General features: G+C 48.1%; 1 protein-coding gene and 1 pseudogene across 2 annotated transcripts in view; one reads left to right on the top strand and one right to left on the bottom strand.

Moving 5' to 3' along the window:
* ITIH5 (inter-alpha-trypsin inhibitor heavy chain 5) overlaps positions 1-7,222 on the top strand; it is a 53,011-nt gene extending 45,789 nt beyond the window's left edge. The window contains exons 12-14 of the mRNA XM_076349223.1: positions 226-342; positions 2,826-3,203; positions 4,539-7,222. Of these exons, the coding sequence (XP_076205338.1) occupies positions 226-342; positions 2,826-3,203; positions 4,539-4,837 (794 nt within the window). The 3' untranslated portion in view covers positions 4,838-7,222. The remainder of the gene's footprint in view (positions 1-225; positions 343-2,825; positions 3,204-4,538) is intronic.
* Positions 7,223-9,524: 2,302 nt separating this feature from the next.
* The window catches only part of LOC143165689 (store-operated calcium entry regulator STIMATE-like), a 42,154-nt pseudogene continuing 23,850 nt past the window's right edge, over positions 9,525-27,828 (bottom strand). The window contains exons 5-9 of the transcript XR_012996303.1: positions 21,190-21,302; positions 20,025-20,108; positions 18,809-18,925; positions 10,745-10,950; positions 9,525-10,166 (exon numbers count right to left, since the gene is read on the bottom strand). The product of XR_012996303.1 is annotated as a store-operated calcium entry regulator STIMATE-like (transcript). The remainder of the gene's footprint in view (positions 10,167-10,744; positions 10,951-18,808; positions 18,926-20,024; positions 20,109-21,189; positions 21,303-27,828) is intronic.

Genomic DNA, 27,828 nt, shown 5'->3' with positions numbered 1-27,828 from the left:
CTCTTTTGTGAGAAAAATAAAACAAAACAAAATAATCTTTGTGAAAAACAAAGCAAAACTTGGCATTTCCTGGCAAACTCCATCCGACTGTCTAAAAACAACAAACCAGGAGGTCTTAGAAAAAACAGGCACAAACACACTTTTAAAAGCAGTTTTGTTACATTCTTGGACACTGCAGTTTTGTGTAAGTCTCTCACATTTATCTCTTTTTCCATGTCTTCTCAGCGGACGGAGACCCTCACTTTGTCATTGATTTTCCCTCCAGCAAGTTCTCTATCTGCTTCAATATTGATGGAGAACCAGGGGACATTCTCCGACTGGTCTCTGATCATAAGGAATCTGGTGAGCAGCCAAGCAAAGCAGGTGGTTGTGGAGGAAAGCTGAAGCGCAAGGCCAGCTCTCTAGCAATAGGACTAATCACCAAGGTGCTTCATAGGCAAGAAAGCGGCAGGAAATTAGAAAAAGTTGCTTTTCTGGCCAGGCAATGGAAAATTGGTGCACATGAATTTTCTGGCTCTAATCACCTGGATTAGAAGGGGAGGTAAACTGTTCACTTGCACTTACTGACCTCCAACTTTATCATAGCTTATAAGTAAATTCACAGCAAGCCTAAGCAAGGAGGAGGCCACTGTTACATACACAATTAATCTACAGAAGTGTTTGTCAACAGATTAGACCTAACCATAGAGAGAACTGGCCTTTATGTGTATACAAACTTTTCCTAGTTCAGGTCTTCATTGACTGGAATCAAGGGAGCAGCAATTACACGTAAACAGCCAAGAGACCTACCTGAGTGCATGAGGACCACACTGCACCCCTTCAGGCCAGCTAGACTGGAGAGCTCAGTTCCTGATGATTGGACCCAGTATGGTCTGGGGGTTGCACTTGACCGGGGCTACAACAGCCACAGCTGAATGAACAGCCACAGGCATTTCGCATACTGCATGTAGTGTTTGCATAAACCATGCAGCCACTTCCATGCCGAGAGATTACACAGGGGATTCAGCTTTCTGCTGCACAGACAGTGCATTTCTTGATGGTGTGACTCCATCAGCCCTCTAGTTACAAAGTCACAACATGCAAATAAAAGATTTGGACTCACCAAAATGGCTCTGTTATTGGTACTTCACTTTTTACTTACGGTGCTGTTTGCTTCAGGACTGAGCAAATTATCCAAACAGGCTAACCAAGCACTGAGGCTGCTTCAGTGAAGGGACCACCAAAATGGTTACCGAGTCATGACAGTCTTGAGAAAACCCACACGATTCAGGATCTGCTTTGCCCAAACCAGTCTGATCCCCAGGGGCCCAAACTGTGGTCTGATCCGATCTGGAATTCTAAGCAGGGCAGCTAATAAGCAGATTATGTCCTGAGCATGGAAACGGTGGGAGGAAGGGGTGTCAAAACCAGAGACAATGCTAAGACTTGTTTTACAAACAAGATAAACAACCCCACAATAAAGTTAGATTTCTGTTCTGTGTGGCAGTGGTCTAGCCTCCATATTTCTGTGCTCATGCCTGCCTTAGTGAATAAGATCCAGCTCCTAGCAATGTTTCCCTTAAACTTCTTTCACAGACTGTTTGTGCTACAGCTTTGAGTGATTCTGTGGCTCAAATGTGGAATAAGCTTGAGAAAAACAGACTCAGTAGCACTAGCAAGCTGAGTCTATGAAGACAGAAATGAGGGACTCCATCAGCAATGATGGGATATGGAGATATTTTATCTCAGTGTTGATGGCTTGGGTCTAGCTTGGGTTAGCCACAAATTTCCTCCTGAATTGTTACTGTCTAGTAGCTGTTCAGAGACCTGTGGGAAGTGAGACACTGTCTTAAGGACAGGAAGTCACAAAAATCATTAAAATGACTGGGAATCTTAGTGTGGACATCTAGGCTTCAGCTGACTCAGTGTGATCTGCACCTTAGACCACTCAAAAGTCGTTCTTTTGGGGCAAAACTGAGGAAAGCTAGAAAAGCAGCACTGGTGAAACTGAAAATAACCCAATAGGAGTGCAAGGTTCAGGGTCCTATTCTGCTGTGACACAGAGAGAACCTGAATTTCTTACACTGCCACCTGAGGAGGTTTAGCACTTCACTACAGGTCCTGCTCAGTCTTCAGCATGTTGGTCAAAAAAGTGACCCTTACTCTGTGGCTTCCCAGGCTAGTTCTCTTCTTAGGAGTCAGGGAGAGAGGGACATCAAACTCCAACTGTCTACTACCCTGAGATACTCTGAGACACCAGCATTCAAATACACCCAGGTCCTCTTCCTAGAAGTTCAGTCCCTATGCCAGTTGGTGATATGAAGAAAAGCAGGCCTGCCAGCAGCTTTTCTTAGTCCTCCAAGATCTGGTATGTTTGCCCAGGTTTGAGTTATGCATCAATAAATATGTGATCGAGGTAAATCGTACCACAATTGGTCAGGCTATAGCAGTCAGGAAGATAAATATTTGTCTTATGTGGCTCAAAACCCTGCACATCATTGTCTTGATGATAGGTAGGTCTAAGGTTGGATGGAGCTTAGGAAGTGGCTGTGCTGAGGAGCAGCTGACCCTATCCTGTAGCACTGTGTACACAATGCTGGGACTAATGGGGCTGGGGGCACCCGTCTTCAGGGAAGGCCAGTATTTCTGAGCTTGAGTAAATTTAGGTGCCCTGTATAAGGTAATCAATTTATAACAGACTGGACACACTGCTTTGAATACTGGTAGGTGAAATAATTGAGCATGAGGTGGTGAATCTGCATGTCCTCAGTTGCAAGGCTTATATATTTGAGACAATAGACCTATTCTTGGTTCCAGCTTTCATTTATTGATTATTTTCCTGCAAGGTGTAACTGTGAATGGGCAACTAATTGGAGCTCCTGCACCACCCAATGGCCACAAGAAGCATCGGACTTACTTCAGCACCATCACTATCCTCAGCAATAAGCCAGAGAGATCTTACCTAGAGATCACACCCAAAAGAATCATCCTGGATGATGGGGAAAGACTTCTTTTGTCCTGTGATCGGAGTGCCATTGTGCGGAGCAGCAGCCTCGAGGTGTCCATCTCTGCCAATTCCAACATCACTGTGACGATACGAGACACAATCAGCTTTGTCATCCTCATCCACCATTACAAGAAGCCAGCCCCGTATCAGAGGGATCACCTGGGCTTCTACATCTCCAACAGTAAAGGCCTCTCTTCTGTCTCCCATGGGCTACTGGGTAGGTAGCAGGTTCTCAGATTCAGAGCTGTAAGCCAGAGAAAAATGATCCTTCCAAGCAGTTTTAAAGGACAGAGACAGGAGGTAATAAACAAGGTAGGTGAGGATTAAGTTCCCAGGTGAGGCTTTTACTTCCAATCCCAAACAACTTCTCTATTGCTAGCATCCCCAACTTCTCTCCCATCTTTTTCTGTATGAGCTATCTCCCACTATCCTAGCTACGGGCTGTGCCCGTTTTTCACATTTCCACTCTTTCTATGATTGTTCAATACAGTTGTCATCAGAATACACATGCCTGGTGTTCCCAATACAGAGACAGAAACCAAATATTGCACAAGAACCCTGAATAAGGCACCAATAAGAGATTCTCTAACAGTAGTCCTAATTCAGAATAGCCCAGCTGCTAATGTGCTCTCAGGGACATAGCAAAGTAGGGTCTGAATCTCTCTAGGCAGAGAGGACAGTCAACTGAGGTCTTGCAGATTCTGAAAGAGAGCTCTAGTCAAAGAGATAGCCCATTGCCAGGGACCATTGGCTTAGCCTTCAAGTACTGCACTTGCACATGTCCAAAGGGTCTGTTTTCACAGGACTGAGCTGTTTACACCTGAGCCCAATTGAGATCTTCTTGATCTCATCAGTAGTTTTTGTGGCCCCTTTCTTTCAAACATAAAGTGAAAGAAGAGCCATCCCCACATTTTGAGAGCAATTAGGCTTTAGAAAGGCTCAGAGAATGTCTAGATGGTTGGATTCTTTCAGCCAGTGACAAGTAGTGATGTGGCCATGTACAGCTGCAGAACTCTAAGACTGAAGCCATAATTTCCGTGACATTCAGGCACCCCTAGGTTAAGCAGGAAACGATTCTTCAGGAGTGGAGTTTTGGATTTGGGCTGCTTGCATGTGCAAACCTCTAAATCCACACTTAGGTTTGGCCAAAAAGAACTTGCCCCCAAGACGGCAAGGGAAGAGAACTTGAGCTTCGTGCCTAGATCTTCTTTCTGCTTGCTGATGGGCTTTGTATGGGGTTTTTTATCCTCTAATAACCACAGCCCACAGAGGGGCACTTGCTACTAGCAGCTCATAAAGCTCTTTAGCTCAGCCAATGTATCTCGATCAGTGAAAAAAGAAATCGGGTTTTATTCTAATCTCTATCTCTGTGTTTGTGAGATTTAGAAAAGAATTGCAGGACCTAGATTCATCCTGCTATTGCAGAGAAGTCTTTTACAACCCCATATGCTAAGAATCCTCAAAACGTGGTCTATTAAAAAAACAAAACCAAACAACTTATAAACAGGCATAAAACAGTCAGTCACGGAGTCTATTTTATTTTGCCTTGCAGGTCAGTTCTTGAACCACGAAGTTAAACTTCTTCAGGAATCTCTAAACACAAGCCATCAGCAGGTTGGTCAGAACCAAACTGAAGCATTACAGCCAAACCCTACAAACACCCTGAAGGTGAAGGGACGGCTGGTTCCTGTCGTGTGGAAGCAGAGGAGGATCTACAATGGCCAGCAGGAAGTTGACTGCTGGTTTGCCAAAAACAATGCGGACAAACTGATTGATGGGAGCTATAAGGACTATTTGGCTTCTCATCCTTTCGACACAGGGAACAGCTTTGGGACGATTAACAGCCTTTAAGACCAATCATAGCAGTGCATTGCAGCAGCATGTGTGACAGCGGTTCCCTTCTGAAGCCTCTAGAGCTAGGCAACTTATGAGTATTTCTTTACTTTCTGGTGCCAAAGAAACCAAGGCTTTTTGCCCTCGGAAATCAGCTGTCTCTCTTTCATGCTAGATGAACGTTGTTCATCAAATTCCTGAAGACAAGGAGGTTTGGGGGGAAGGGTTGAGGATGTGTTTAAAGGCGTGATCGGTGCTCTCCCAGTGGGAGGGGAGGGAGAAATAGGCCAGCACTCGTATCGAACAGTGCAGAGAGCTGCTGGCCTTAAAATAAACGTATGCAGGGATCTGTGCAATACCCCCGGGGGCTGATGGGTCACCCAGTGAGACAGAGATCATACAGCACAGTGCCTATCTAGAGAGACAACCTTGGGTGATATGCCTTGCAAAGAAGTGACTTGGAGCACCTTCTCCTACCATGGTCCCTGGGGAAAGAAGAGAGAGAGAGGAGAGGTGGGTAGATATTCATCCATTAGCATCAAAGAGGTAACAAAAAAATCAAAACCTTAAATCAACAGGCCACAAGAGGGTATTGCTTTCTTGGTTATTGGGATGGGGTCTGGATTTGCGACTAAGCATGATGTTCCCCGAACCATTACAGACCCTTAAAACAGTGGTGAAAACCTTCCTGTGGTTTATTGCTGTCTCAGTGCACAGGCTGCATGCTTAAAAAGCACCTCTGGTCTTCAGCAGGCTCCCATTCCATGAAGCATCTCATTTAAAAAAACATTGCAGGTTTAGTGATTTCTTGAGTCTTTACTCCCTCAGAGAGAAACAAAGTTCCACCATGAGCTTCCAACAGACCTGCCACCTCCTTGAGCAGAGCATCACTTCTGCTTAGCAGAGATTTAAGTTCTTTAAAGGATGATGAACCAGCACCTGTGATAGCTTATGACCCTATGAAGCAGCCTCTTGAATTTAGACTTGACATTTCTAGCTGCTTTCCTAATCAGGGAGGAAGTCTTTATTTACTCCAAATTGTCCAAAATTTTTCATCCCAAGTTCCCTGGCTCTTTCTCCTTCCTTACCCTGCAGGAATTTATACGCAGCAGGAATTTGGCAGCAGGAGGTTACAGAAGGGTCTGCCAGCCACCCCCACTGCAGGTGGTGCTGCTCTGCAAAGAAACCTCCAAATCCAAACTGCAAGGCTGTGGTCTATTTTGAAGTGAGGCATCACTGAATAATGCTATAGATCAGCCACAGGGGAGTTTGCTTAGTAGAGAACTCGGCCAAAGAGGACTTCGACAACCACAAAGACATTTACATGACAAGGCCAAATTGAGCTCATGTATACTCTGCCTTTCCAGAACTGAAAGGAAGGAGGGTGGGTGTGGAAGCACCTCCAGGAGCTAAATGACATCCATGTGTTAGGATAAAACAGAGTTGCCAAAGACCTACAGAAATAGGTTCAATCTTGACTGATTTTTTGCACACTTAAAAATTAAATCATATTGTTGCTGTAGGAGTTCCAGCTGCTGGGGGTGGGGTGGTGGTTTTCCAGTTGTTTGATCATCTAGTTCGTACTGCTAGCACTGTGGCAGCGGAGCAGGTAGCAAGCATGGCTGCTTATTCACACCATGTGCTGTGGGGAAGAGGGAACCAGCTGAAAGCAACCAGCTAGATTTAATTGCACTCTGGAAGACCCTTACAGAGAGCTCAGTTAGTGCAAAACTCATGTCAAGGCTCATACTTTGGAACAAAACATAAAGACAAAACTACTGCTTTGGGCCCAGCTATCTTGAGAAATAGCTCTCCTGCAAGGGAGAACTGAAGGCAAGACCTTCAGCACAGGCCTGAGCATGCAATAACCTAAGATGCTAATGCTCATGGCCCAGGAATAAGATGAGAAAAAGCATCTGTGAAGTTGAATTCTCCACTCAAGCAGACAGTAGGAGGCTCACCCAGCCCATTCCCAAATAACCTCCCATTTCACTAGCACAAGGTGAACAGGATAGTTGCAGTGAACTTCTAGACAGTCCAGGGTTCGGCAGGTGTCTTCTTCATACTGTCCTCACTGAAAAGAGATTTCTTTGGAGTCTTCAATCTCCGCCCACATTTTGCTGTTGAAGTGTGTTGCTAAGGGGAGCGATTGGCTTAGGTTCTCCTCTCATCTCATCTCTCCTGTATATAGATATGTATATACACACACATACTGCTAATGCTTCAGGTGCCTCATTACTCCTTTTCCTCCTCCTCCAGCCAAGGAAACATTATTTCTTTCAGGGCCTGAAAAGAACAGTGATCAAGTCCAACTTCCCAGCCACGTGAAGCACCTGGAGCAATATACTCAAGTTCTTGTTAAGGCTCCAGTTATCCATTTCACAATAAATATTTTACAGTGAACACTGCAGTGAAGCTTTCATTTGGCAAAGATAAAACAGGCTTTGAAACTAAGGTTACGTATGTTTTATGTTGCTGGACAAGCTCCTATTACCAGATGGCTGAAAGAACCACTCACAAGATAAAAATAAGCTGGGAACTAAAGTAATTTCAGCAGAAAATTAAAGGTCAATGTTGTTCTTCAGCCTCTATACACTTGGTAGGAAGTGAGAAGTATTGTGTGAACAGACCCCAGGGGTCTACTCTTGCACTAAACTGAGAATTTAACCACGTAGAGAAGACTGATCCAACCTTTAAATACAGTAGCACAGGACATAGGAAACCAGAGTTTGTGCTCCTGCTGCCCCAAGAGCAGTAAGAGCAAAGGCAGGTCACGGACTGTAAACTTCAGCTTTCCCCATCTATAAAGGGGGCATCACACCACTTCCCTCAGAAGCAGAATGCGTCCAGGCTTAGTCCTCACAGCCCTTTGTGGTAGCACAGAGAGCTCCCAGAAAGTGCACTGCAACAACTGCACATATAAGCACACATTTGTTCTCATCTCCAAGAGCGTCACAGAGCACTTTGTTTTGCTGTGATATGGTCAAAGATTGCAAGCTGCTCAGACAGCTCAGGAACGAGGGCTGAGCAATCACTTTGGAGCCCAGTGGAAACAATTGCACACCACCATTTCAGCCAAGGGAACGGGACTCCTGAATTTAGAGTTGCTGAAACAGCACTGGCTACGCAGTGCTCGAGAGGGACAACCTTCCCCTGCATCGTACTTGCCCTGCTATCGCCTATTGTGAGCCTTCTCAGCCAGCCTCATCTAAGGGCTAAGACGAAGATCACGTCACTCACCTTCCATTTTAGGACAAGGACTTTGCTATGGCCGAATTTGCACTCTTCACATACTGCAGCATTGCACTGTGAAGCCCTATAGCAAGAACAAAACCCAAAATACCAGCAGACTTCAAAATAGGGAGCAAGTTTCTAATAGGGAAGCAGTTTTAAGCTATTTTCAGTCAAGACCTTAAACAGCACAGAGTTATTCCAGCCCTTAACCAGGGCAGAACTCCACCAGACAAGCAAAAGTTGCATTGTGAAACTGATTTCACTAAACAATATAAATGATCTATTCAGAGAGCTGTGTGCCATGAGTTCCAAAAACCATGTGATGTGCCAGCACAAGTAGGATTTTGACCCTTCATTAAGGAAGAAACAAAAAAGGACTTAATTTCCAGAAATACAGTATAAGGCTGCAGAGCTGCAAGTGTAGCCAAGCGTGTCTAGTTCACTAAGGGGCATGCAAGACTTTGATTTGCATCTAATGCTTCTAAACTACTTTGAAGTTAGGGAAAAAAACCCCACCAAAACCCCACAAAACCAAAAAACTTCACAAGATCTCAGATTTAGACTTTTAAAAGCTGAGCTGTCTAGGTTAGAAAATCCAAATCCTTTATTTTCTACTCCTTATAAGGTGTATTTTATTAGGAAAAGGGGAGGGAGGGAAAAATAAAAGATAATTCCTGCCCAACACCTCTGGGGACTGTCTTGCAATAAGCAGAGTCTGTCTATGGCTCAGAGTCTACTGCTTCAGTTCACTGGATCCTGGGTCAGGCCCTGCTCTGAGGACTATCCACCATTTGGACTCTGTATGGGTCTCATCACAGCTGCACCCAGCCTGGGAGTGCATTACGCAGCTGCTCTGTGCTCTCTCTCTCCCCAGGAGAGCTGCAAAGTGTTTCGCATTTTTGTGTGTTTATAGATGAATACAATATGTTAACACGAGAGCAAGGGCAAAGCCCTGCACCTCACACTTGGAGCAAAAGGTGCCAGATCTGGGATGACCCAGGGGTCTTCTCCTGCAGCAGTCCTACCTGAGGCCATTCCCTTACCCCCAGAAGATCAGGGCTGGTGAATGGGGCTTCAGTTGACTCTTCAGATCTAGTTTCTGAATCAGGTCCTGCAGCGATTTATGTTTATTTTAAACTAGGTAAAAGGAAAGTAGTCAACTTCTAGTTCCTGGTAAAGACTCACTTGTAAGGTAGCAACTGGGATCGATCTCCGAGTCTGTTCCAGTCCGGAGTCCAGCCCAGGCTGATGCTGCAGCATCAGATCTTTGCACTGACGTGGCTCATACAACCCATCTACAGAAACTCAGCACCGTGGCTCAGCTCTTCTTCTGTAGGTTTACTAGGATAGCATTACTGCAGAAAGACAATCTGCCCTATAAGGAACTGGTCAGGGAATATTTCAACAGATCCCCCTCCTCCCCTTTACAGCGTTAGAGTTTTGCAAAACATTAAGCACATGAAGGCATTTCTTTTATGAAGCAGTTTTAGGTCAAATATTTATTGCATTCCTTATAAAACAGTAAAAAGCGTCAAATCCACTGAGACAATCTTCCCAATTCAAGACATTTAAATACATATTGCAAACCAATTCTTTTGAGTATTGTGCATATAAAAGTGTCACAGTTCAGGTAGTACAGGAGAGATTCTGTTTTCTCTTTTCTATAAAAATAGCAGACAATCTTTTGATTTCAGTCTCTAGCCCTGACAAAAAGTTACACCCAGCTGGCCAGCCAGGGGAAGTACATATCCATACCCCTAACCTCAACGTGCCTGCATGTGTACAGGTTAGTGTCAGACAGGTAAAGCAGATACTGCTCAAGCCTGTACAGGAGGCACAGATACCATCCCAAAGAGACAGCTGCAGAAGGATAGGTCTAGATGAGACAGGCAAAAGGATCTCTGCAGATCCATAGGGGTGAACTAGCATTCCCCACCCTGCCCTTCCTCGGCCAGCTCAAGGATCGCAGTGCATCTTCCCTTCCTCCACCTTAGTGTTGTCAGATGACCACTTGATAGCTGGACTGCTTCATCTTCTAGTTTGTTCCGTGGAGTCCTGAAATATCCTCGTCGCTTTCAGACTGATCAAAATCCATGTCTGGAGAGAGTAATGCCTAGAAAGGAGAACAGACAGATGCTGATGGAGTGAAAGTTCTCAGCTCTTCTTGATACTGCTTGTTGAAGGGGTCAAGCACCCCTAGAGGGGTCTGCTGCAAGATCTAATCCTCTCTGGCAGATGGGGAAGGTCTCAAGGTCACCTTGACCATCTCTCCAATGACAGCCAGATTGATTTGGGCACAGACACCGTGATGACCTGGTATCCCAGCTCCCACCCCCACCCCCCTTGAGAGCAGAACAGGCAGCTAAAAGCTCTGTTCACCATGGGACAGGGCTCACATGTAGACATGCGTGTTCAGGCCAGGCTGCAGCCTCAGTAGAGATGTACAAAAACTAGGCCACATATTTGGTAAACAGCTGTAGCAAATGTAGACCTTTTCCCAGGCCCCCAAGCTGCTTGCTATCTCCAGAGCTCAGCCAGAAGAGCAAGCAGAGCTACAGGGTTAGCTTCAGCCATGGCCAGCAAGCTCAGGAGTGGTGTCCTAGCCTGGTAGCACCTTATTTCTACCTGGCACAGCAGCTCCTGGCTCAGTCTGAATTGTGGGAGCCAAAATAGAGCACTGACACCTCTCACCAGTACCTCTCCAGGTAAGAAAGCCCACAGCTTTGCTGCGTGATCAAAAGGCTGCCCATTGCCTCCAGGAACACCTACGCTCTCAGTAGCTAACTTCAGACTTGAAGCTACCAACAGGCTGTTTTGAGCTAACTGGCTGCCACCGGCCTGGAGCGTTTGCACAATGCAGACGGAGCCACGCGTGGGGCATCCTCCAGCCACATCATCTGGAAGAGGAAAAAGGCCGGATTTTACTCAGGCTATGGCTGCAGAAGAGCTGAAACCCAATGCCAGCCAGCAGGATGGATGGATGAGCAGTTTGCATGGGTAATATTCACGGCTTGACAGATTGTTTGCTCAACCCCATCCTACCCCTTCTTACCTCAAACACCCAGCTTTGGGCAAGAGAAGCCCTACTGTCATTACCCCTGACAGTAGCTACCTCTAAGCACAGCTGAGGTGCAGTCAACCCTTGTGCAACAGCTTGTGTCATGCCCAGCAGTTCTCAGGATCTCAGCTGAACCATGGGATTTCCAGTAAACACTAGTCACCCACATCAGAAGCCTGGCCAGGTCCTTGGCACCTCAGACCCCAACTCTACAGAGGGGCACAAGCCTAACAACACAGTCAAGGGCCTCCAGTTTTATTTCCCTAGATGAGCAATGCCAGCAGCCCTTTTCCCCTCCTCCACTTGCCCATCACAGAACCCAAACAGCATCATTAGTTCATGGCTGATGCAGGGACAAGGGGCAGGTACCACAACCACCCCCACAGACATAGCTTCCTCTAGCAAGGCAGTGTAGACCTCTCACCCAAGCCTCAGCTCCATCTGACCCCACTTTGCTCCAAAGACTGAACCAATGAACTATGAAACCTCCCTGTGCCTGACTCACCGCAGCCTTCCAGCTCAAAGGCACAAGTCAAGGGATGCTGCAGGGGCTTTCAGCCAAGCACGTTCGCCTGCAGAGTGTCCCCAACAGCTCAGCCAGTCCTGGAGCTTGGGCTAAACCAGGAGCATGGGGGAATTAGTCTTATCTGTGGCTATCTCCGGGCACAGTTGTGAATTAACATGCCCTCCACTTGTTAGCACTTAGGCAGCACCATGGGGCCAGTCACCACAGCAACAAAATGACTAAACAGGAAAAACAAACTGCAGTGAGTCAGTTACTTCAAAGGAACAGAAGAGCCGCAGGGGAAGATTTCCTCCCCACCCTCACGCACACTCCAGCCCCTCCATCCGATGTTGTTATCTTCGCAGCAGCACGTCAGACACTCAAAGGATAGCAATAGATCAGATTAAGCTCTCGTGTCCCCCCCACTGCTCTCAAGGAATTTTTTTTTTGGTTCAAGACACACCCTGGAAGGTTTCCATCTCTTCCAAGTGAAGATTTCCTCTGTTTATCATATTAATATTGTGATGCTGTTGAACCTGAAAAAGTGGGTGGATAATTAGTCACACACAGCATGTGAACTGAACTCTGTCACTGAACTCTGACAGGCTGCAACAGGTTAGTTTTGGGGCCTAATGAACTGGTAATTTCAGTGGGTTTCAGCTGCAAACTCCAATCCTGTTGCAGCCAAGCGTGGCTGACTGAGCAGGCACTAAGCATTGTGCATCCAGACCCATTCAGGCTGCTACCTGCCCACCATACAACTTGTATGAAGCACTCGAGCCAACAGTCCCCCAGTAACCTTTCCACAGTTCCTCAGGGAGCTTCATCATGAGACGGCACCTCATCTCTATGACAGTCATGGGACATACCCTCAGATACGTTTTTCAAGCCAAACTCCAGTTTGGGAATTTTCAGCACAACTTGGACAAGGCGCTTCCCCTGCAGATGCATCCAGGTCAGGATCACAGCAGGTCGGTGGCACAGCTGGGAATGGACCACGGTTTCCCAGTCTGGGACAATGTGCTACTGTCTCACTCAGCAGTCCTCAAAGACTTCATGCATTCCTCCCCACACCAGGAGGCCGGCAGCTTGCAAAACAACGTGGGTCACACTACTGAAACAGGGCTGCCCGTGTGCTTTGCCAACCCCTTCTGTCTGGGGGAAGAGTACTGATATGGTACTCCATCCAAGCAGACCCTTTAGATAACGAATCCATCTCAGCGGCAGAGAGAGAGATTGCACAGACAGATGAGAACTGTGACACAGGTTGTAAAACAAAGAAGCTCTGGGGCCATTTCCTTGCTAGTGGTGGAAGCCTGTTTGCCTAAAGCTCCACCAGCTTGGTGTGGAGGTAGGAACCACCCCACTGTCCTCCTACATCTGACCTTAGGTAAGTTCTGGGACTCAGGACAAAAAGGAGAGTTTACCGCTTGTGGAAGAAGGGGCAGGCAACTCAAGAAGAGTACAGGGATCTCATTAGGTCGTGCAGAGAGGAAATGAGAAAGGCAAAAGCCCAGCTAGAACGCAATCTGGCCGCTGTTGTTAAAGACAACAAAAAAAGTTTTTACAAATATATTAATGACAAGAAGAGAGCCAAGGAAAATCTCCATCCCTTATTGGATGCAAGGGGGAACATTGTCACTGAGGATGAGGAAAAGGCTGAGGTACTCAATGCCTTCTCTGCCTCAGTCTTTAATAGTCAGACCAGTTATCCTCAGGGTACTCGGCCCCCCGAGCTGGAAGACAGGGACAGCGAGCCAGGATAAACCCCCCATAATCCAAGAGGAAGCAGTCAATGACCTGCTACGCCACCTGGATGCTCACAAGTCTGTGGGGCCAGATGGGATCCACCCGAGAGTGCTGAGGGAGCTGGCGGAGGAGCTCGCCAAGCCGCTCTCCATCATTTATCAGCAGTCCTGGTTAACAGGGAAGGTCCCGGACAACTGGAGGCTTGCCGATGTGACACCCGTCTACAAGAAGGGCCGGAAGGAGTATCCGGGGAACTACAGGCCTGTCAGCCTGACCTCGGTGCCGGGGAAGATTATGGAGCAGTTCATCTTGAGGGCGCTCACAAGGCATGAGTGGGACAACCAGGGGATCAGGCCCAGCCAGCATGGGTTTAGGAAAGGCAGGTCCTGCTTGACCAACCTGATCTCCTTCTATGACCAGGTGACCCGCCTAGTGGATGAGGGAAAGGCTGTGGATGTGGTCTACCTGGACTTCAGCAAGGCCTTTGACACCGTCTCCCGCAGCATTCTCCTAGAGAAGCTGGCGGCTCACGGCTTAGACAGGTGGACTCTGCGCTGGGTCAAAAACTGGCTGGACAGCTGGGTCCAGAGAGTTGTGGTGAATGGAGTTCAATCCAGTTGGCGGCCGGTCACGAGCGGTGTTCCCCAGGGCTCAGTTTTGGGGCCGGTCTTGTTCAATATCTTCATCGATGATCTGGACGAGGGGATCGAGTGCACCCTCAGTAAGTTTGCAGACAACACCAAGTTGGGCGGGAGTGTTGATCTGCTCGAGGGTAGGAAGGCTCTGCAGAGGGACCTGGACAGGCTGGATCGATGGGCCCAGACCAACTGTATGAGATTCAACAAGGACAAGTGCCGGGTCCTGCACTTCGGCCACAACAACCCCGTGCAGCGCTACAGGCTTGGGGAAGAGTGGCTGGAAAGCTGCCTGGCGGAAAAGGACCTGGGGGTGCTGGTCGACAGCCGGCTGAATGTGAGCCGGCAGTGTGCCCAGGCGGCCAAGAAGGCCAATGGCATCCTGGCCTGTATCAGAACTAGTGTGGCCAGCAGGAGTAGGGAAGTGATCGTGCCCCTGTACTCGGCCCTGGGGAGGCCACACCTCGAATACCGTGTTCAGTTTTGGGCCCCTCACTACAAGAAGGACATCGAGGTGCTGGAGCGTGTCCAGAGAAGGGCAACGAGGCTGGTGAGGGGTCTGGAGAACAAGTCTGATGAGGAGCAGCTGAGGGAACTGGGGTTGTTTAGCCTGGAGAAGAGGAGGCTGAGGGGAGACCTCATCGCTCTCTACAACTCCCTGAAAGGAGGTCGTAGCGAGGTGGGGGTCGGTCTCTTCTCCCAAGTAACAAGCAATAGGACAAGAGGAAACGGCCTCAAGTTGCGGCAGGGGAGGTTTAGATTGGACATGAGGAAAAATTTCTTTACTGAAAGAGTGGTGAAACATTGGAAGAGGCTGCCCAGGGGAGTGGTGGAGTCAGCATCCCTGGAGGTATTTAAAAGACGAGTAGATGAGGCACTTAGGGACATGGTTTAGTGGGCATGGTGGTGTTGGGTTGACGGTTGGACTCGATGATCTTAGAGATCTTTTCCAACCTCAATGATTCTATGATTCTATGATTCTAAGTTCCCATGAGTCAGTAGGGCTGACAGGTGGGAGAGTCTCCTTCCAGAGGCACCTCTATGCCCACCTTCATTTAGCTTCCCTGTAAGGACCAGGCACCTTAGCTGATCTTTAAATAGCTCAAGGTGAGCTCAGTTAAGCAACGAGCAAATCAAAGTTGGTCTTGGAGTATTCTTCAGTACTTAAAAGCAAGCAACGTAAGTATTGGCATTCATCAGCATCTCCAGCCTAGGGATTTGCCAAAAGTCACAGCTCCTATGAAGGGAATCGGGAGAGGTGCTGAACTCCATGCTGACCAAAGGCAGGTCCCCATGTAGTATATTAGCTTTCCTCCCAACCTTCAACTAGCCTCTAGTTTCACCCTAATGGTCTCACAAGTACCACTGTTATTAGGCTGAATTTTGCTTAAAGGCTTGTCTCTGAAAATGTAAGCCTTCAGGAAAGGAGCAGAAACTCACACGCCGCCCTTGGGGAAAAAAAAACTAGAAACAAGTTCAAAAAAAGATCAAATAAAACATTATTAAAACTGAGTTGTTTTCCTGAGTGGAGGAAACAAGGAAATCACTGATAAGATCTAAGGTTTATTGGCACTTGCAAGGGCAAGGGAAAAGAGACTCAGGTCAAGGGCAGGACACATACAAAGCAGAAGTGAGGGCCACGCAGATGAATGCATTTCCCCAGCCTGAACTGCACTGGATTCAGACTGGCACCCTTGAGAGATCTCTTTCCATCCCATGAGAGAGCAAAAAAAAGACTGCGTGAAGATTTACTAAGGCAGGGCACAAGTCTGAAACAACAGAAAGCTTTAAGACTGACTTGGAAGGAATGGTGAAATTCTTCCAGCCATAAGAGCGAGTTTATCCCTTTCAGAGCTTCAGTGTAAAAAACGTTCAGCAGTTGCTCCATTACAAGCAAGAGCCCATCGTCACATCTGTGGCTCACCAGAAGAGCCTTAAAGCCCACAAGAGCATCAGTTCTTTGGTCTACACTGCAGCCATGGAGTCAGTGAGTGACACACACCAGTGGCAGGATTGCTGGTTGCTGGATTTCTTCTTGCCACCCAGCTGGTCTACCAAGCCTACGTTTGGTACAAAGCTGCGTTTTCCTGCTATTCCCTATAGAAAATACTGAGTGTGGGGTTTTTAACAGGTTAACTCCAGCCCGCCCTTTCCATTCTCCTTCCTCTCTCCCCTTCCTTTTCCAAACACAAACTGCTAGTTTGAGTGAAAATAGTGACACTCTCTATTGGCGAGATAGGCAGAGGGTTGAAATTCAAGACGGCAGCATGATGGGGAGCTGTTGGCGCCTGCTGCTAGACAGCCCTGATGAACCCTGATAACTGCGAGACACATTAGCCTCAGCCAGCTCTGCCCTGTACAGAGATACTTCTCAGTCTCCCTCTCTCTCCATGGGGCAACAGGGAGGGAAGAAACTCCCCCAGTTGAACAGGTTATTAGCAGCAACAAGCCCAGCATACCCTCATTTTCTGTTTTCGAGCCTAAATTCCATCCAATCCAGCTGTAAGGCCCAGCCAGCCAACATAATCTTTAATTCATAGCCTAAAAAGTTGACACACGAAGCAGGAGCCTATGGCTATACCTCAAGGCCCAGTGCCAAGAAACAGAGCTAGAAAAGCAGGTCACCCACTTCTGTATTTCTTCATTACCTGCCTTCTCTACCCAAACTATTTGTTGGGCCAGAGGCACCAGGAACATGTCTGAGCAGAAAGGAGGCAGTCCCCGTAGACTGCTCCAGGTACAAACCAGTCCCCTTGGTAGCTCCACTGCAGCGATGGATCAGAGGGTTTCAGGATGGACAGATGACCTACACATTGAACGTCTCAGCAGAATTTGTCTGAGAAAGAGAGTCAAGTACTTGGAAGATAGAAGAAACCTTTGACAAGAGTCAGACTGTGGAAGTCCAGTTTCCACTGCTTGAAACAACCAGTCTAGTTGAGCTACCAGAAGAGCCTTTCCTAGCTTCTGGAGATTAACAGGTTATCCAAAACTGAGCTAAAGGCCACAAAACGCTTGCCCCGCCTTCAGTGGAGCAAGGCAGAGGATCAGCTCCATTTCCATGAAAAACCATTAACTGTAGTACCACCTGTGTATCCACAGCAGCAAGCCACCTATAAGACTAGATACTCCAAATTTAGGTTTGAAAGATTGGTGTCTCAACTAGAGATGCCACCTCCTCACCCTCGTTTCTGAGCCGGTGTAATTTTAACTGATCTTAAACCTTCAGGAACACACTGGCATACCCAGTCAGTAAGGCAGATCTTCACCACCACTTTCACGCTTGGAGCAGACCTCCAACCTAGCTCTTTCAAGGAAGTACCACTCGAACATCGCTCACCACCAAGAAACCAGGACTGTGCCATAACCAGGGAGACGTTCACGCCCAGAGTTAATCCACCTTCACATCCTAGGTATGAGTTCTTAGCTTCAATGCACAACTATCAAGCCATACTGGTACTGCTCAGCTCAGGCCTCTCTTCCCTCCTTTCTCCAATACAATAAAAGATTTCTCAAGGATGCCCTCACCACAGACACCACTTGGGAAACTCCCTGGGGCACACTGTTCGCATGTTTCTAGAGACCTCGCCAAGCTACAACTGTTTATCTGGAGGCCGGGCCAGGAGGAGTGACTCACTTGTCTCAACAGCTGCTCCTATCTGCCTGCCCTTCCTGCCAGAGGGAGGATGCCTCCAACACCACATCCTCATGAGCAGCGGCCGCTTCCCTGCTGCACCCTTGAGCCGTGGAAGCCATCGCTGCTGTGCAGACTGCGAAGCACACCGTTAAACACTACTACCTCCGTGTGCGTTGCAACGTCACCAGTCATTGGCCATCCCACCCATCGGTAAAAGAGCAGAGTTACTCTTTATAAAAGAGCTCTCGGAAAGCAAGAGCTATTTCTATTCATCCTAAATTCCTCGGCAGAAGCTAGTCCAGGAGCCAGCCTGCAACTGCCAAAAGCTATCTTATCTCAGCGAGTCTCACCAGTGAGCTGCAGATATCAGCAGTCGTACACAGAGCACTTTGAAACAGGGTCTGGGTGCCAGGGGAAGGAAGGGAATTCAACCCAGCGACTCAGGTTGTGGTCTCTGCCCAAAAGCAGATGAGAAGCACAGACGTCACCTGCCCAGCAAACCACGCGTCATTAACAAAAACAAAGTCTGCTGGGACTGGAGCACTTCCTACCCCCCCTAACTTTTAAGTGTCAAGCTCATCTTGACAAAATACAGCTTCCTACAGTAAGGGACCATCATCTGGCTGAAAAAAACCCAAACCCCAAAATAAAAAAAAAAAAAACACCCACACAAAAATACCAAATGCTGACAAAAATAGGATTCCCAGCTAGGCCTTGTCCTCTAAAAAGGATACTACCAACTACAGCAAGGAAAGCAAGCTCTTCTAAGCCAAGATTAGTTACAATTAAAAATGGGAAAGTTGAAAGAGATGGTGGAGAGGTACCCACCAGGTTCAGCCTGTCACTCCAACAAGCCCACACAGGTCAGTGCAAAGGCTAGCTCATCCCTCACAAGATACTGTCATCATTTAGGGCAATATTTCAGCCACACTTTGTAGGCTGTAATATTGCTCTTTGTTAGACAGGGCCAGATCATCCCAGAAAACATCCCTCTGTTGACATCAGCTACTGGCATGGAAAGTCAGTTTGACTTAGCAGGGTCATCGTTCACACGCATAAAGCCTCACCCTAGGTCTAGGCAACGTGATGGTACGTTGCATGATTGTGGTGAAGCACATAGACCATACCACAAGCTTGCAGTTTGGTCTCCAACACAGAACATCCTCGGTCTTACCTGAGATTCCTCAGTCTTCCTAGCCCAAGGAGTTTCTGTGGATCCATTGATGTCCAGGGTATCCTTCTGCTTATGTTTCCTCATGGTCAAGCTGTCCACAACCCAGAACGTAATGGCCTTGAGGAGAAAGAAGTTGCATGAATAGACTGCAAAGACCAAAATACAAAGTCATTCAAATCATAGCTATTTCTTCTCCTTTTGGTTTCTCCAGATGTCCAGCCTTGATCAACCTAATTTAATATCTAAATTAGTCCTGCATCAAGTGTGTCCATGGGGGTTGGATGAGTCAACTTCCTGAGATCCCTTCTCACTTGAATCCTATTGATTCCATAGCTGTTGAAGACGCAGTGAAGGAAAAAAACAAAACAAAACAAAACCCCCACAATAAGCCAAGCTTCCACCAGGAAATAACCGTTGAACCAAGCTCCATCCCAGGTTCACCTGCTTCGTCTGCATCAGTCACCGGTCAGTTCTTTGAGAACCAGAGTTTGCTTTCAAATAAGGAAATGCAGCCTGGGGTGGGGAGAGAGGCTGGTAGCACAGGCAGGTAAACCCAACTTTGCCAATGCTGCATCCATTGCAATGCTCATGGGATAAACTGAAAAGAGTTCGACTCATTCCTTGTCCAGGGGGGGATCTGAATATTAACACCATGTTCTCACTTCCCATCTTAGCAGGAACTAAGCAGCAGGTCAAGGATTACCCAGAATCAGGGGAACCACGAAAAAGCTGAGCTTTCAAGAGGTTCTGCCAAACTAGTTTTGTGAAGATCAATAGTTCTGGGTAACCTGAACACCTTGCCTTGCTGTAACACAGTTTGAAGCCTAGCCAAATGGCTAGGTTGGCAGGTTGCCGAAAGTCACCACCCACAAGCCATCCTATAGGAATTTAGAGGGCTTTGGGGCATTCCCACACCTGTAGCTTGCTGCTGAGATGCAGCCCTCAGCTAATGAGCCCCAGCTTTCTTCAAAGAATCAGCCACCCAGCAGCTTGGACAAGGGAGCGGGAATTAGGAACAGAGACCGTGGCAGAGCAGTAGTGACATATTTGTGTATTCATGGCAACAAATACATTTGTTTCCACTCCCCTCCACCCCGTCCCAGCCACTTCAATTACTCAAGGCTGCCCCAAGCCAGTTCCTGTACACACTCCCCCTTGGGGGGGGACCCATAATTTCCAAACCGCGCCACCCAGTGCTTACAAAGGCATCACTTACATTGACTATAAAAGGCACAACAAACATGACCAGGGCGAGCTCCAGCTGGGAACCTGGGATGTAACCCAGGAGGATCTGCGGAAGCTGCAGAGGAAAAAGCATTTAGAAGCATTATTTGAACAGCTCTGCTGCAAGATCTTTGCTGCAAACTGGTTGCTTTTACACCAGCAGTCTCCCAGCTAAGGCTCTGCAGCCTTTGCTTTAGCCCGGCTCTTAGAAAGATTGCATGGGCTATTCCTTTAGCCCAGCTGCCAAACACAGGATTTTGTACAGATCAAGAAATAAGTACTGCTAGTCTTTCAGCTTAACTACCTGTGACAACTGGTGGGACTTTCCTTGACTCCTTGGAACCTAGCTGCAAAATAAGGACACCAGCCACGCGTGATAAGCATGAAGAGGAATCCAGCAGCATCTCTGGACATAGCAGCGCAAACACGAACATGTTGTTCAGCACAAGTCAGCACTGTAGGCTACTGGGTTAGAAGGACAAGCCCTTAACGGGAACAGATAAGGGCTCCCAGATTGCTGTAAACAACTCCTCAGTCAAGTCGCATGAGCCTGTGAGGTACTAGGCACTACCTGTAAATGCACTCAATACTGGAGCTACCCATTAACACTCAGAATTGGTTTTTATACCCACCACGCCTACCTGCCACCAGGTAGGCGGCCACAACTGCCACAGGATTATTATTTTTTCAAAGAGAAACTCACGATCAACACAATTACAGAAGCAGTTGAGGGGGGAAGGACAGCATACTACTGGGCTAGTTCTTTCCAAATTAACCTCTAAGAGTCCCCCTAGTTTAGGCATGGGATCAGGAAGCACCAACATGAACTGACTTGATGAGATAATGTAGAAATCTTCTGGCAGAACTGAAGTAGCTCAGCTGCCAGCCCAGCCCATTTTATCCTTCCAAGGATGGAAAAGAAGATTAAGGCAGCATCTTATTCCACTAGCTTTTGACTAGCAAGAGAATGTACCAAAAGCCAAACTGTTATGAAAGTCATGTTTCCCCAAACTTAAGTAATAGCTAATGATTACAGAGAGATGTCAACAAGTCATAAGGATTAAAGACCTATGATGATGGGGACCACTAATAAGGCAAAGCTGACAAGAAACAAGCCACAGCAACTGTGGCTAGAAAAATACAGCTCAGGAGCTCACCTTTGTCCAACCAGGGATAAGCAGGACAAGCCTAATCACAGTCTTCTCAAAAAACATTATCAGCAAGTAGAGGAAACACTGGCCAATCCAGGCAGCAGCTTGTGGAGGGTCACCTGGGAAAACAGCACATTAAATCCGAGACAGAGGACAGGAGGAGACAGCCCTACAGAAAAGTTGCCTCATGCTTGATACCTGAGCTGATTAGAGAGACAGGGAAGTGTTTCCATACTGCAAAACTTGCACTGGGACAAATACTCAATACCAAACTTAAAATTAGTGGAGAGACTTTCTACCTATAGTTGTAGGAACACATGCCTGGGGTAGTAAGGTTTGGTGTCCCTGCCTGGTCTAGAAGGCATTACTCCATTGAAGATCAAAACATACCAAGATCTAAGCTCAAATCTTTCTAGTTTAAAAAAAAAATCTGACTTGTATTAGAGAAAATTTAGCAGACTTGCATCCCTTACTAGTTGCAGCTCATTTTGCATCTTTGCAAACTGATGTAGAGAAGAGCAGAAAGGCAAAAGACTGCACCCCACTTCCATTTGTGCAGTCTCCCTTCATCAGGACAGCTATTTGTCTTTCATAGAATAGAATCATAGAATCATTGAGGTTGGAAAAGACCTCCAAGATCATCGAGTCCAACCGTCAACCCAACACCACCATGCCCACTAAACCATGTCCCTAAGCACCTCATCTACACGTCTTTTAAATACCTCCAGGGATGGGGACTCCACCACTTCCCTGGGCAGCCTGTTCCAATGTTTCACCACTCTTTCAGTAAAGACATTTTTCCTCACGTCCAATCTAAACCTCCCCTGGTGCAACTTGAGGCCATTTCCTCTCGTCCTGTCCCTTGTTACTTGGGAGAAGAGACCAACACCCACCTCGCTACAACCTCCTTTCAGGGAGTTGTAGAGAGCGATGAGGTCTCCCCTGAGCCTCCTTTTCTCCAGGCTAAACAACCCCAGTTCCCTCAGCCGCTCCTCATCAGACTTGTTCTCCAGACCCCTCACCAGCCTCGTTGCCCTTCTCTGGACACGCTCCAGCACCACGACGTCCTTCTTGTAGTGAGGGGCCCAAAACTGAACACAGTATTCGAGGTGCGGCCTCCCCAGTGCCGAGTACAGGGGCACGATCACTTCCCTACTCCTGCTGGCCACACTAGTTCTGATACAGGCCAGGATGCCATTGGCCTTCTTGGCCACCTGGGCACACTGCTGGCTCATGTTCAGCCGGCTGTCGACCAGCACCCCCAGGTCCTTCTCTGCTGGGCAGCTTTCCAGCCACTCTTCCCCAAGCCTGTAGCGCTGCATGGGGTTGTTGTGGCCCAAGTGCAGGACCCGGCACTTGGCCTTGTTGGACCTCATACAGTTGGCCTGGGCCCATCGATCCAGCCTGTCCAGGTCCCTCTGCAGAGCCTTCCTACCCTCGAGCAGATCAACACTCCCGCCCAACTTGGTGTCGTCTGCAAACTGACTGAAGGTGCACTCAATCCCCTCATCCAGATCATTGATAAAGATATTGAACAAGACCGGCCCCAGTACTGAGCCCTGGGGAACACCGCTCGTGACCAGCCGCCAACTGGATTGAACCCCATTCACCACAACTCTCTGGGCCTGGCCGTCCAGCCAGTTTTTGACCCAGCGCAGAGTCCACCTGTCTAAGCCGTGAGCCGCCAGCTTCTCTAGGAGAATGCTGTGGGAGATGGTGTCAAAGGCCTTGCTGAAGTCCAGGTAGACCACATCCACAGCCTTTCCCTCATCCACTAGGCAGGTCACCTGGTCATAGAAGGAGATCAGGTTGGTCAAGCAGGACCTGCCTCTCATGAACCCATGCTGGCTGGGCCTGATCCCCTGGTTGTCCCGCTCATGCCTTGTGAGCGCCCTCAAGATGAACCGCTCCATAATCTTCCCCAGCACTGAGGTCAGGCTGACAGGCCTGTAGTTCCCCGGATACTCCTTCCGGCCCTTCTTATGGATGGGTGTCACATCGGCAAGCCTCCAGTTGTCCGGGACCTCCCCCGTTAACCAGGACTGCTGATAAATGATGGAGAGTGGCTTGGCGAGCTCCTCCGCCAGCTCCCTCAGCACTCTCGGGTGGATCCCATCCAGCCCCATAGACTTGTGAGCATCCAGGTGGCGTAGCAGGTCATTGACTGCTTCCTCTTGGATTATGGGGGGTTTATCCTGCTTGCTGTCCCTGTCTTCCAGCTCGGGGGGCCAAGTACCCTGAGGATAACTGGTCTGCCTGTTAAAGACTGAGGCAAAGAAGGCATTGAGTACCTCAGCCTTCTCCTCATCCTCGGTGACAATGTTCCCCCCTGCATCCAATAAAGGATGGAGATTTTCCTTGGCTCTCTTCTTGTCATTGATATATTTGTAAAAACTTTTTTTGTTGTCTTTAACGACAGCGGCCAGATTGCGTTCTAGCTGGGCTTTTGCCTTTCTCATTTCCTCTCTGCACGACCTAATGAGATCCCTGTACTCTTCTTGAGTCGCCTGCCCCTTCTTCCACAAGCGGTAAACTCTCCTTTTTTTCCTGAGTCCCAGCAAGAGCTCCCCGTTCAGCCAGGCCGGTCGTCTTCCCCGCCCATTCTTCTTACGGCGTACAGGGACAGCCTGCTCCTGTGCCTTTAAGACTTCCTTCTTGAAGGAAGTCCAGCCTTCCTGGACCCCTTTGCCCTTCAGGACCGTCTCCCAAGGGACGCTCTCAACCAACGTCCTGAACAGGCCAAAGTCTGCCCTCCGGAAGTCCATGGTTGCAGTTTTGCTGCCCCCCCTCCTTACTTCACCAAGAAGCGAGAATTCTATCATTTCATGGTCGCTAAGCCCAAGATGGCCTCCGACCACCACATCTCCCACCAGTCCTTCTCTGTTAGTAAAGAGCAGGTCAAGCGAGGCACCTCCCCTGGTAGGCTCAGTTACCAGCTGCGTCAGGAAGTTGTCTTCCACACACTCCAGGAACCTCCTAGACTGCTTCCTCTTCCATACGGCAGTCATTTTTTAATTAAACCTGGCTGTAAGCAAGAGAGCTCTCCCTCATGAGACGGGACATACACCACTACCACCACCGGCCTTTTGTTCTAGGAGCTTATTCTCTTTTTCTACTCCTTTTAGGGCTGATTCTAAAATGGAGATGTCAATTAACCAGGCCTCTGGTTAATTTGAAGGGCAAGCAAGTAGCACATTTCAGACACGACTCAAAGCCCTACCTACCTAGCAGATGCTAACACTACGTGTATTTATCTGCCTCCTGTCATAGAATCATAGAATCATTGAGGTTGGAAAAGACCTCTAAGATCATCAAGTCCAACCAGCAACCCAACACCACCATGCCCACTAAACCATGTCCCTAAGTGCCTCATCTACGCATCTTTTAAATACCTCCAGGGATGGGGACTCCACCACTTCCCTGGGCAGCCTGTTCCAATGTTTAACCACTCTTTCAGTAAAGACATTTTTCCTTACATCCAATCTAAACCTCCCCTGGCACAACGTGAGGCCATTTCCTCTCGTCCTGCTCTCCTTTCCACCAACCTGCCTCTGAAATCCACCAGGAGGTGAAAACCACCACCAAAAACCTTCTTGCCTTGCATCTCCTCCCCCATTGCCTGTCCTTCCTAGATCAACAGCTTTGCTGGAGCAAAAGTCCTACGAGTGTCCTACAAGGCAGGCAGCTTCTTGTAAGAGGGGAGAGAAACAGCTCTGGCTCTGCCTGGAGACCCAAAATTCCCCATGTTTATCCAGCAACCCCAGCACTCGCAGATGCTCCTGGGCTTTCAAGGGCCACAGCCCAGTAGTAGCACAGGTGCTTAAGGGAAAAGCCATTCCTTGTAACTCTAAGGAGACTGGATCAACTTCTATGAATCCTGGTTTGGATAACAAATATGCTTTCCTCTGCTTGGGGGAAAGGACACACAGCCTTGGAGATGCATGTTTTCCCCTCTCCTTCAGCCACTGATGGGCATTGCCAGGATCCTCCCCATGGTGTTGAGCTACTTTGAGCTGGATGGATACAAGGATTTGAGGGGAGGAAGCCCTGCTTGTGCAAGGGGGGGCACGTATCTCATCTCCTCAAAGCACAGACCACTAAAATCCCTTCATACAGGGAAAGCTTGAAAGCTCAGAAATCCCAGCATCCTACTCAAACGGTTCCTTACAAGCATGTGTTGCTTTGGGGCATCAGTCATTTGGTTTGCCCCTTCTCTGGTACCCTTTTGTCAAGGTACCAGAGACTTCATTTCTCTTCACCTCAGCAAACCTAGAAAAAGTCTGCAGAGATGGGTCCTCCCGACTTTTTCCCCATGCTTCCAGTGAATAGGAGCCTCGTAGGAGCAGCTCACAAAATCCTGGAGCATTTTGACCAGAATGGCAGACTGATAATCCCTTCTGAATTAAAGCTAATCCCAATAGCACTCTCCAAGAAAAGATACTGCTGGACTGACCCTCCTCTATACAAGGACCAGTCAGTATCCTGCACACTCTATAAAAAAAATTAAAGTAAATCAATCATTAAAGACATCACCTGCAATTTGCTCCCTGCCAAGCCTTACCCACACAGTTGCCAGCAATGGTCTGAAAATTTCTGGTCACCATTTTCAATACAAGAAGCATAAATTTTCAGTCCTAAACAGAATTAATTTTTTTGCTGATGCAGCGAACAGCTGGTTATGTGATACTTGCTGTCTGAGAAAGAGACAGGGGCTCCATCGCCCCAGGTTTTAGAGCAATTCACTCAAAAAGAATCAATGCTAATTAAATATGAATGTTTCCAATGAAGTACTCACCAAGTAATAAGTAAAAGCGTATCTGTATTGTTAACAACGATAATGGTACCATATCTATTACATGTGCTTGCTTCAGCCCTCTGTAAGCACCCTGCCAGCTGGTTATCATCTTCCCAGGTTCATCAGAATATCTCAGGTCTGCAAAACTGAGCTACAGTATCTGGCTTAGGAAAGCTTCAGCATTTCCTCCTACCACTTGAATATAAAGATAACCCCTGGCAATGCTTGTTTCCAGCATAATCGGGCCGGAATTTGGAATTGCATCTGTGCAAGAGAACCCAACCCACCGTGAGATGCCGATGCTCGACACGCTGTTGGATGGCAGCGGACTGGGGGCTCTGCTCCGCTTCTCAGCGCAGTACTGTCGAGATGTGGCAGGGGAAGACAACACCGGCAGTTTGCAAAAGCACATTTATCCAAACCACTATGCAAACCTCCGGCCACAGAGACCAGCAGCGCATACCAGGATTTAGCAAGAGCTGGCATCCAACCAAGCCCAGCTTTAGGGGGATCTGCTTCCCAGCAAGGGCAAAACAGGTTTGCACGTATATGTGTCTTTATTCTGTCATTTGTTAGCAACGTACCAAAACACTTGCCTCGTTGCAAAACTACAGCTGAGAAGTAGAGGCATCCAGCTAGTGTCTCCATGCCAGAGACCTCAGAGCGATCACCTTGCATTCCAGCTTTTTAACTGCTCAAGCCGTGATTGAGAAGGAAGCAAAGGAGGGGAGAGGGAAGGACTGGGAGGCCAGGGGTGCAGAGAGGCTGCTGAGCTGGGCAGACAGCAAGGAGAGCGCGCCAGACCAGCAGACAACTGCATGGAGGAGGGGAAGGAAGAGGGAGCCAGGAAGGTTACGTGTGAATGCAACCAGCAGAGCCCGCAGAGGATTTCAGAAAGCGCACGTCTCCGCTCACTGGCGGACAACAGCTTAATGGGTGGTCTGTGGAAGAGACTGAAGCAGTGTTATAGGCAGCTGGCAATCAAAGGCCGGTGTCAGAGGCTCTGATCCTCCTGAAGCATGGACAGCCTCTCCCGATAGACTCGGGTGCCTAGCTGTCTTTGGCACAGGTTAGGTATAGTGGGGCTTTCTGCCCCATACCCCAAAACTGACCAATTCTCCTACAAACCCCCAGGTTACCAGCACCCATCAGAGCTCCGAGTACAAACAAAACAGGAAAACATATCCATCGTGTCCTTCCTGCATTTGAACTCTTTCCCTTTTGCTCTGTGTTGTCAGCTGTGCTCCGTCCCCCGTGGGGAGACAGGACTAACAGCCACAGCACCCTTTTCAAGTCGGCTCTTCTGCGCTACAGTCACAATAGCATTTGCGAAACACTTCCCTCTGTCTTCTCAGCTCGCCCAAAAAGCAGCAGCAGCAAGTTTGAGATCTCTCCCAAATACCTGCCCTCTCACACCCTTTTGGGGATAGGAGGTCACTACCATTCATCATCACAAACAGCGGGCTATGGTTCTTAGTTTTGTATACTGTGCACTAGAACAGCCCTAGCCAGGTTTTGGCTAACCAGGCTGATACACAGACACTAGAAAAGACAACCTGCTTCTTAACTCACCCTAGGCATGGACTTGCCTGTCTTCTCCAAGACCAAAGGTCTGCACCAGTTAGGCCAGCTTCACTGGCTAAGCGTACAGGGCACGTGCAAGTGGTACAGCAAGCCTGCGCTACCAAGCAGGACAGACCTGCACCCCTTACTACCCACCACATCCCACTTTGTCAAAGGTGCCTCCATCACAGCATGGAGCTTCAAATATTCATATTTCTCACTCTGGTCTTTTCTGCATCACCTACAGAAGGTGCTGTGAATCTCCTCCACAGTTAGAGGGACATCAG

This window comes from Aptenodytes patagonicus, chromosome 1, assembly GCF_965638725.1.
Source record: "Aptenodytes patagonicus chromosome 1, bAptPat1.pri.cur, whole genome shotgun sequence".
NCBI lineage: Eukaryota > Metazoa > Chordata > Aves > Sphenisciformes > Spheniscidae > Aptenodytes > Aptenodytes patagonicus.
This window is presented reverse-complemented; position numbering and strand designations above follow the sequence as displayed.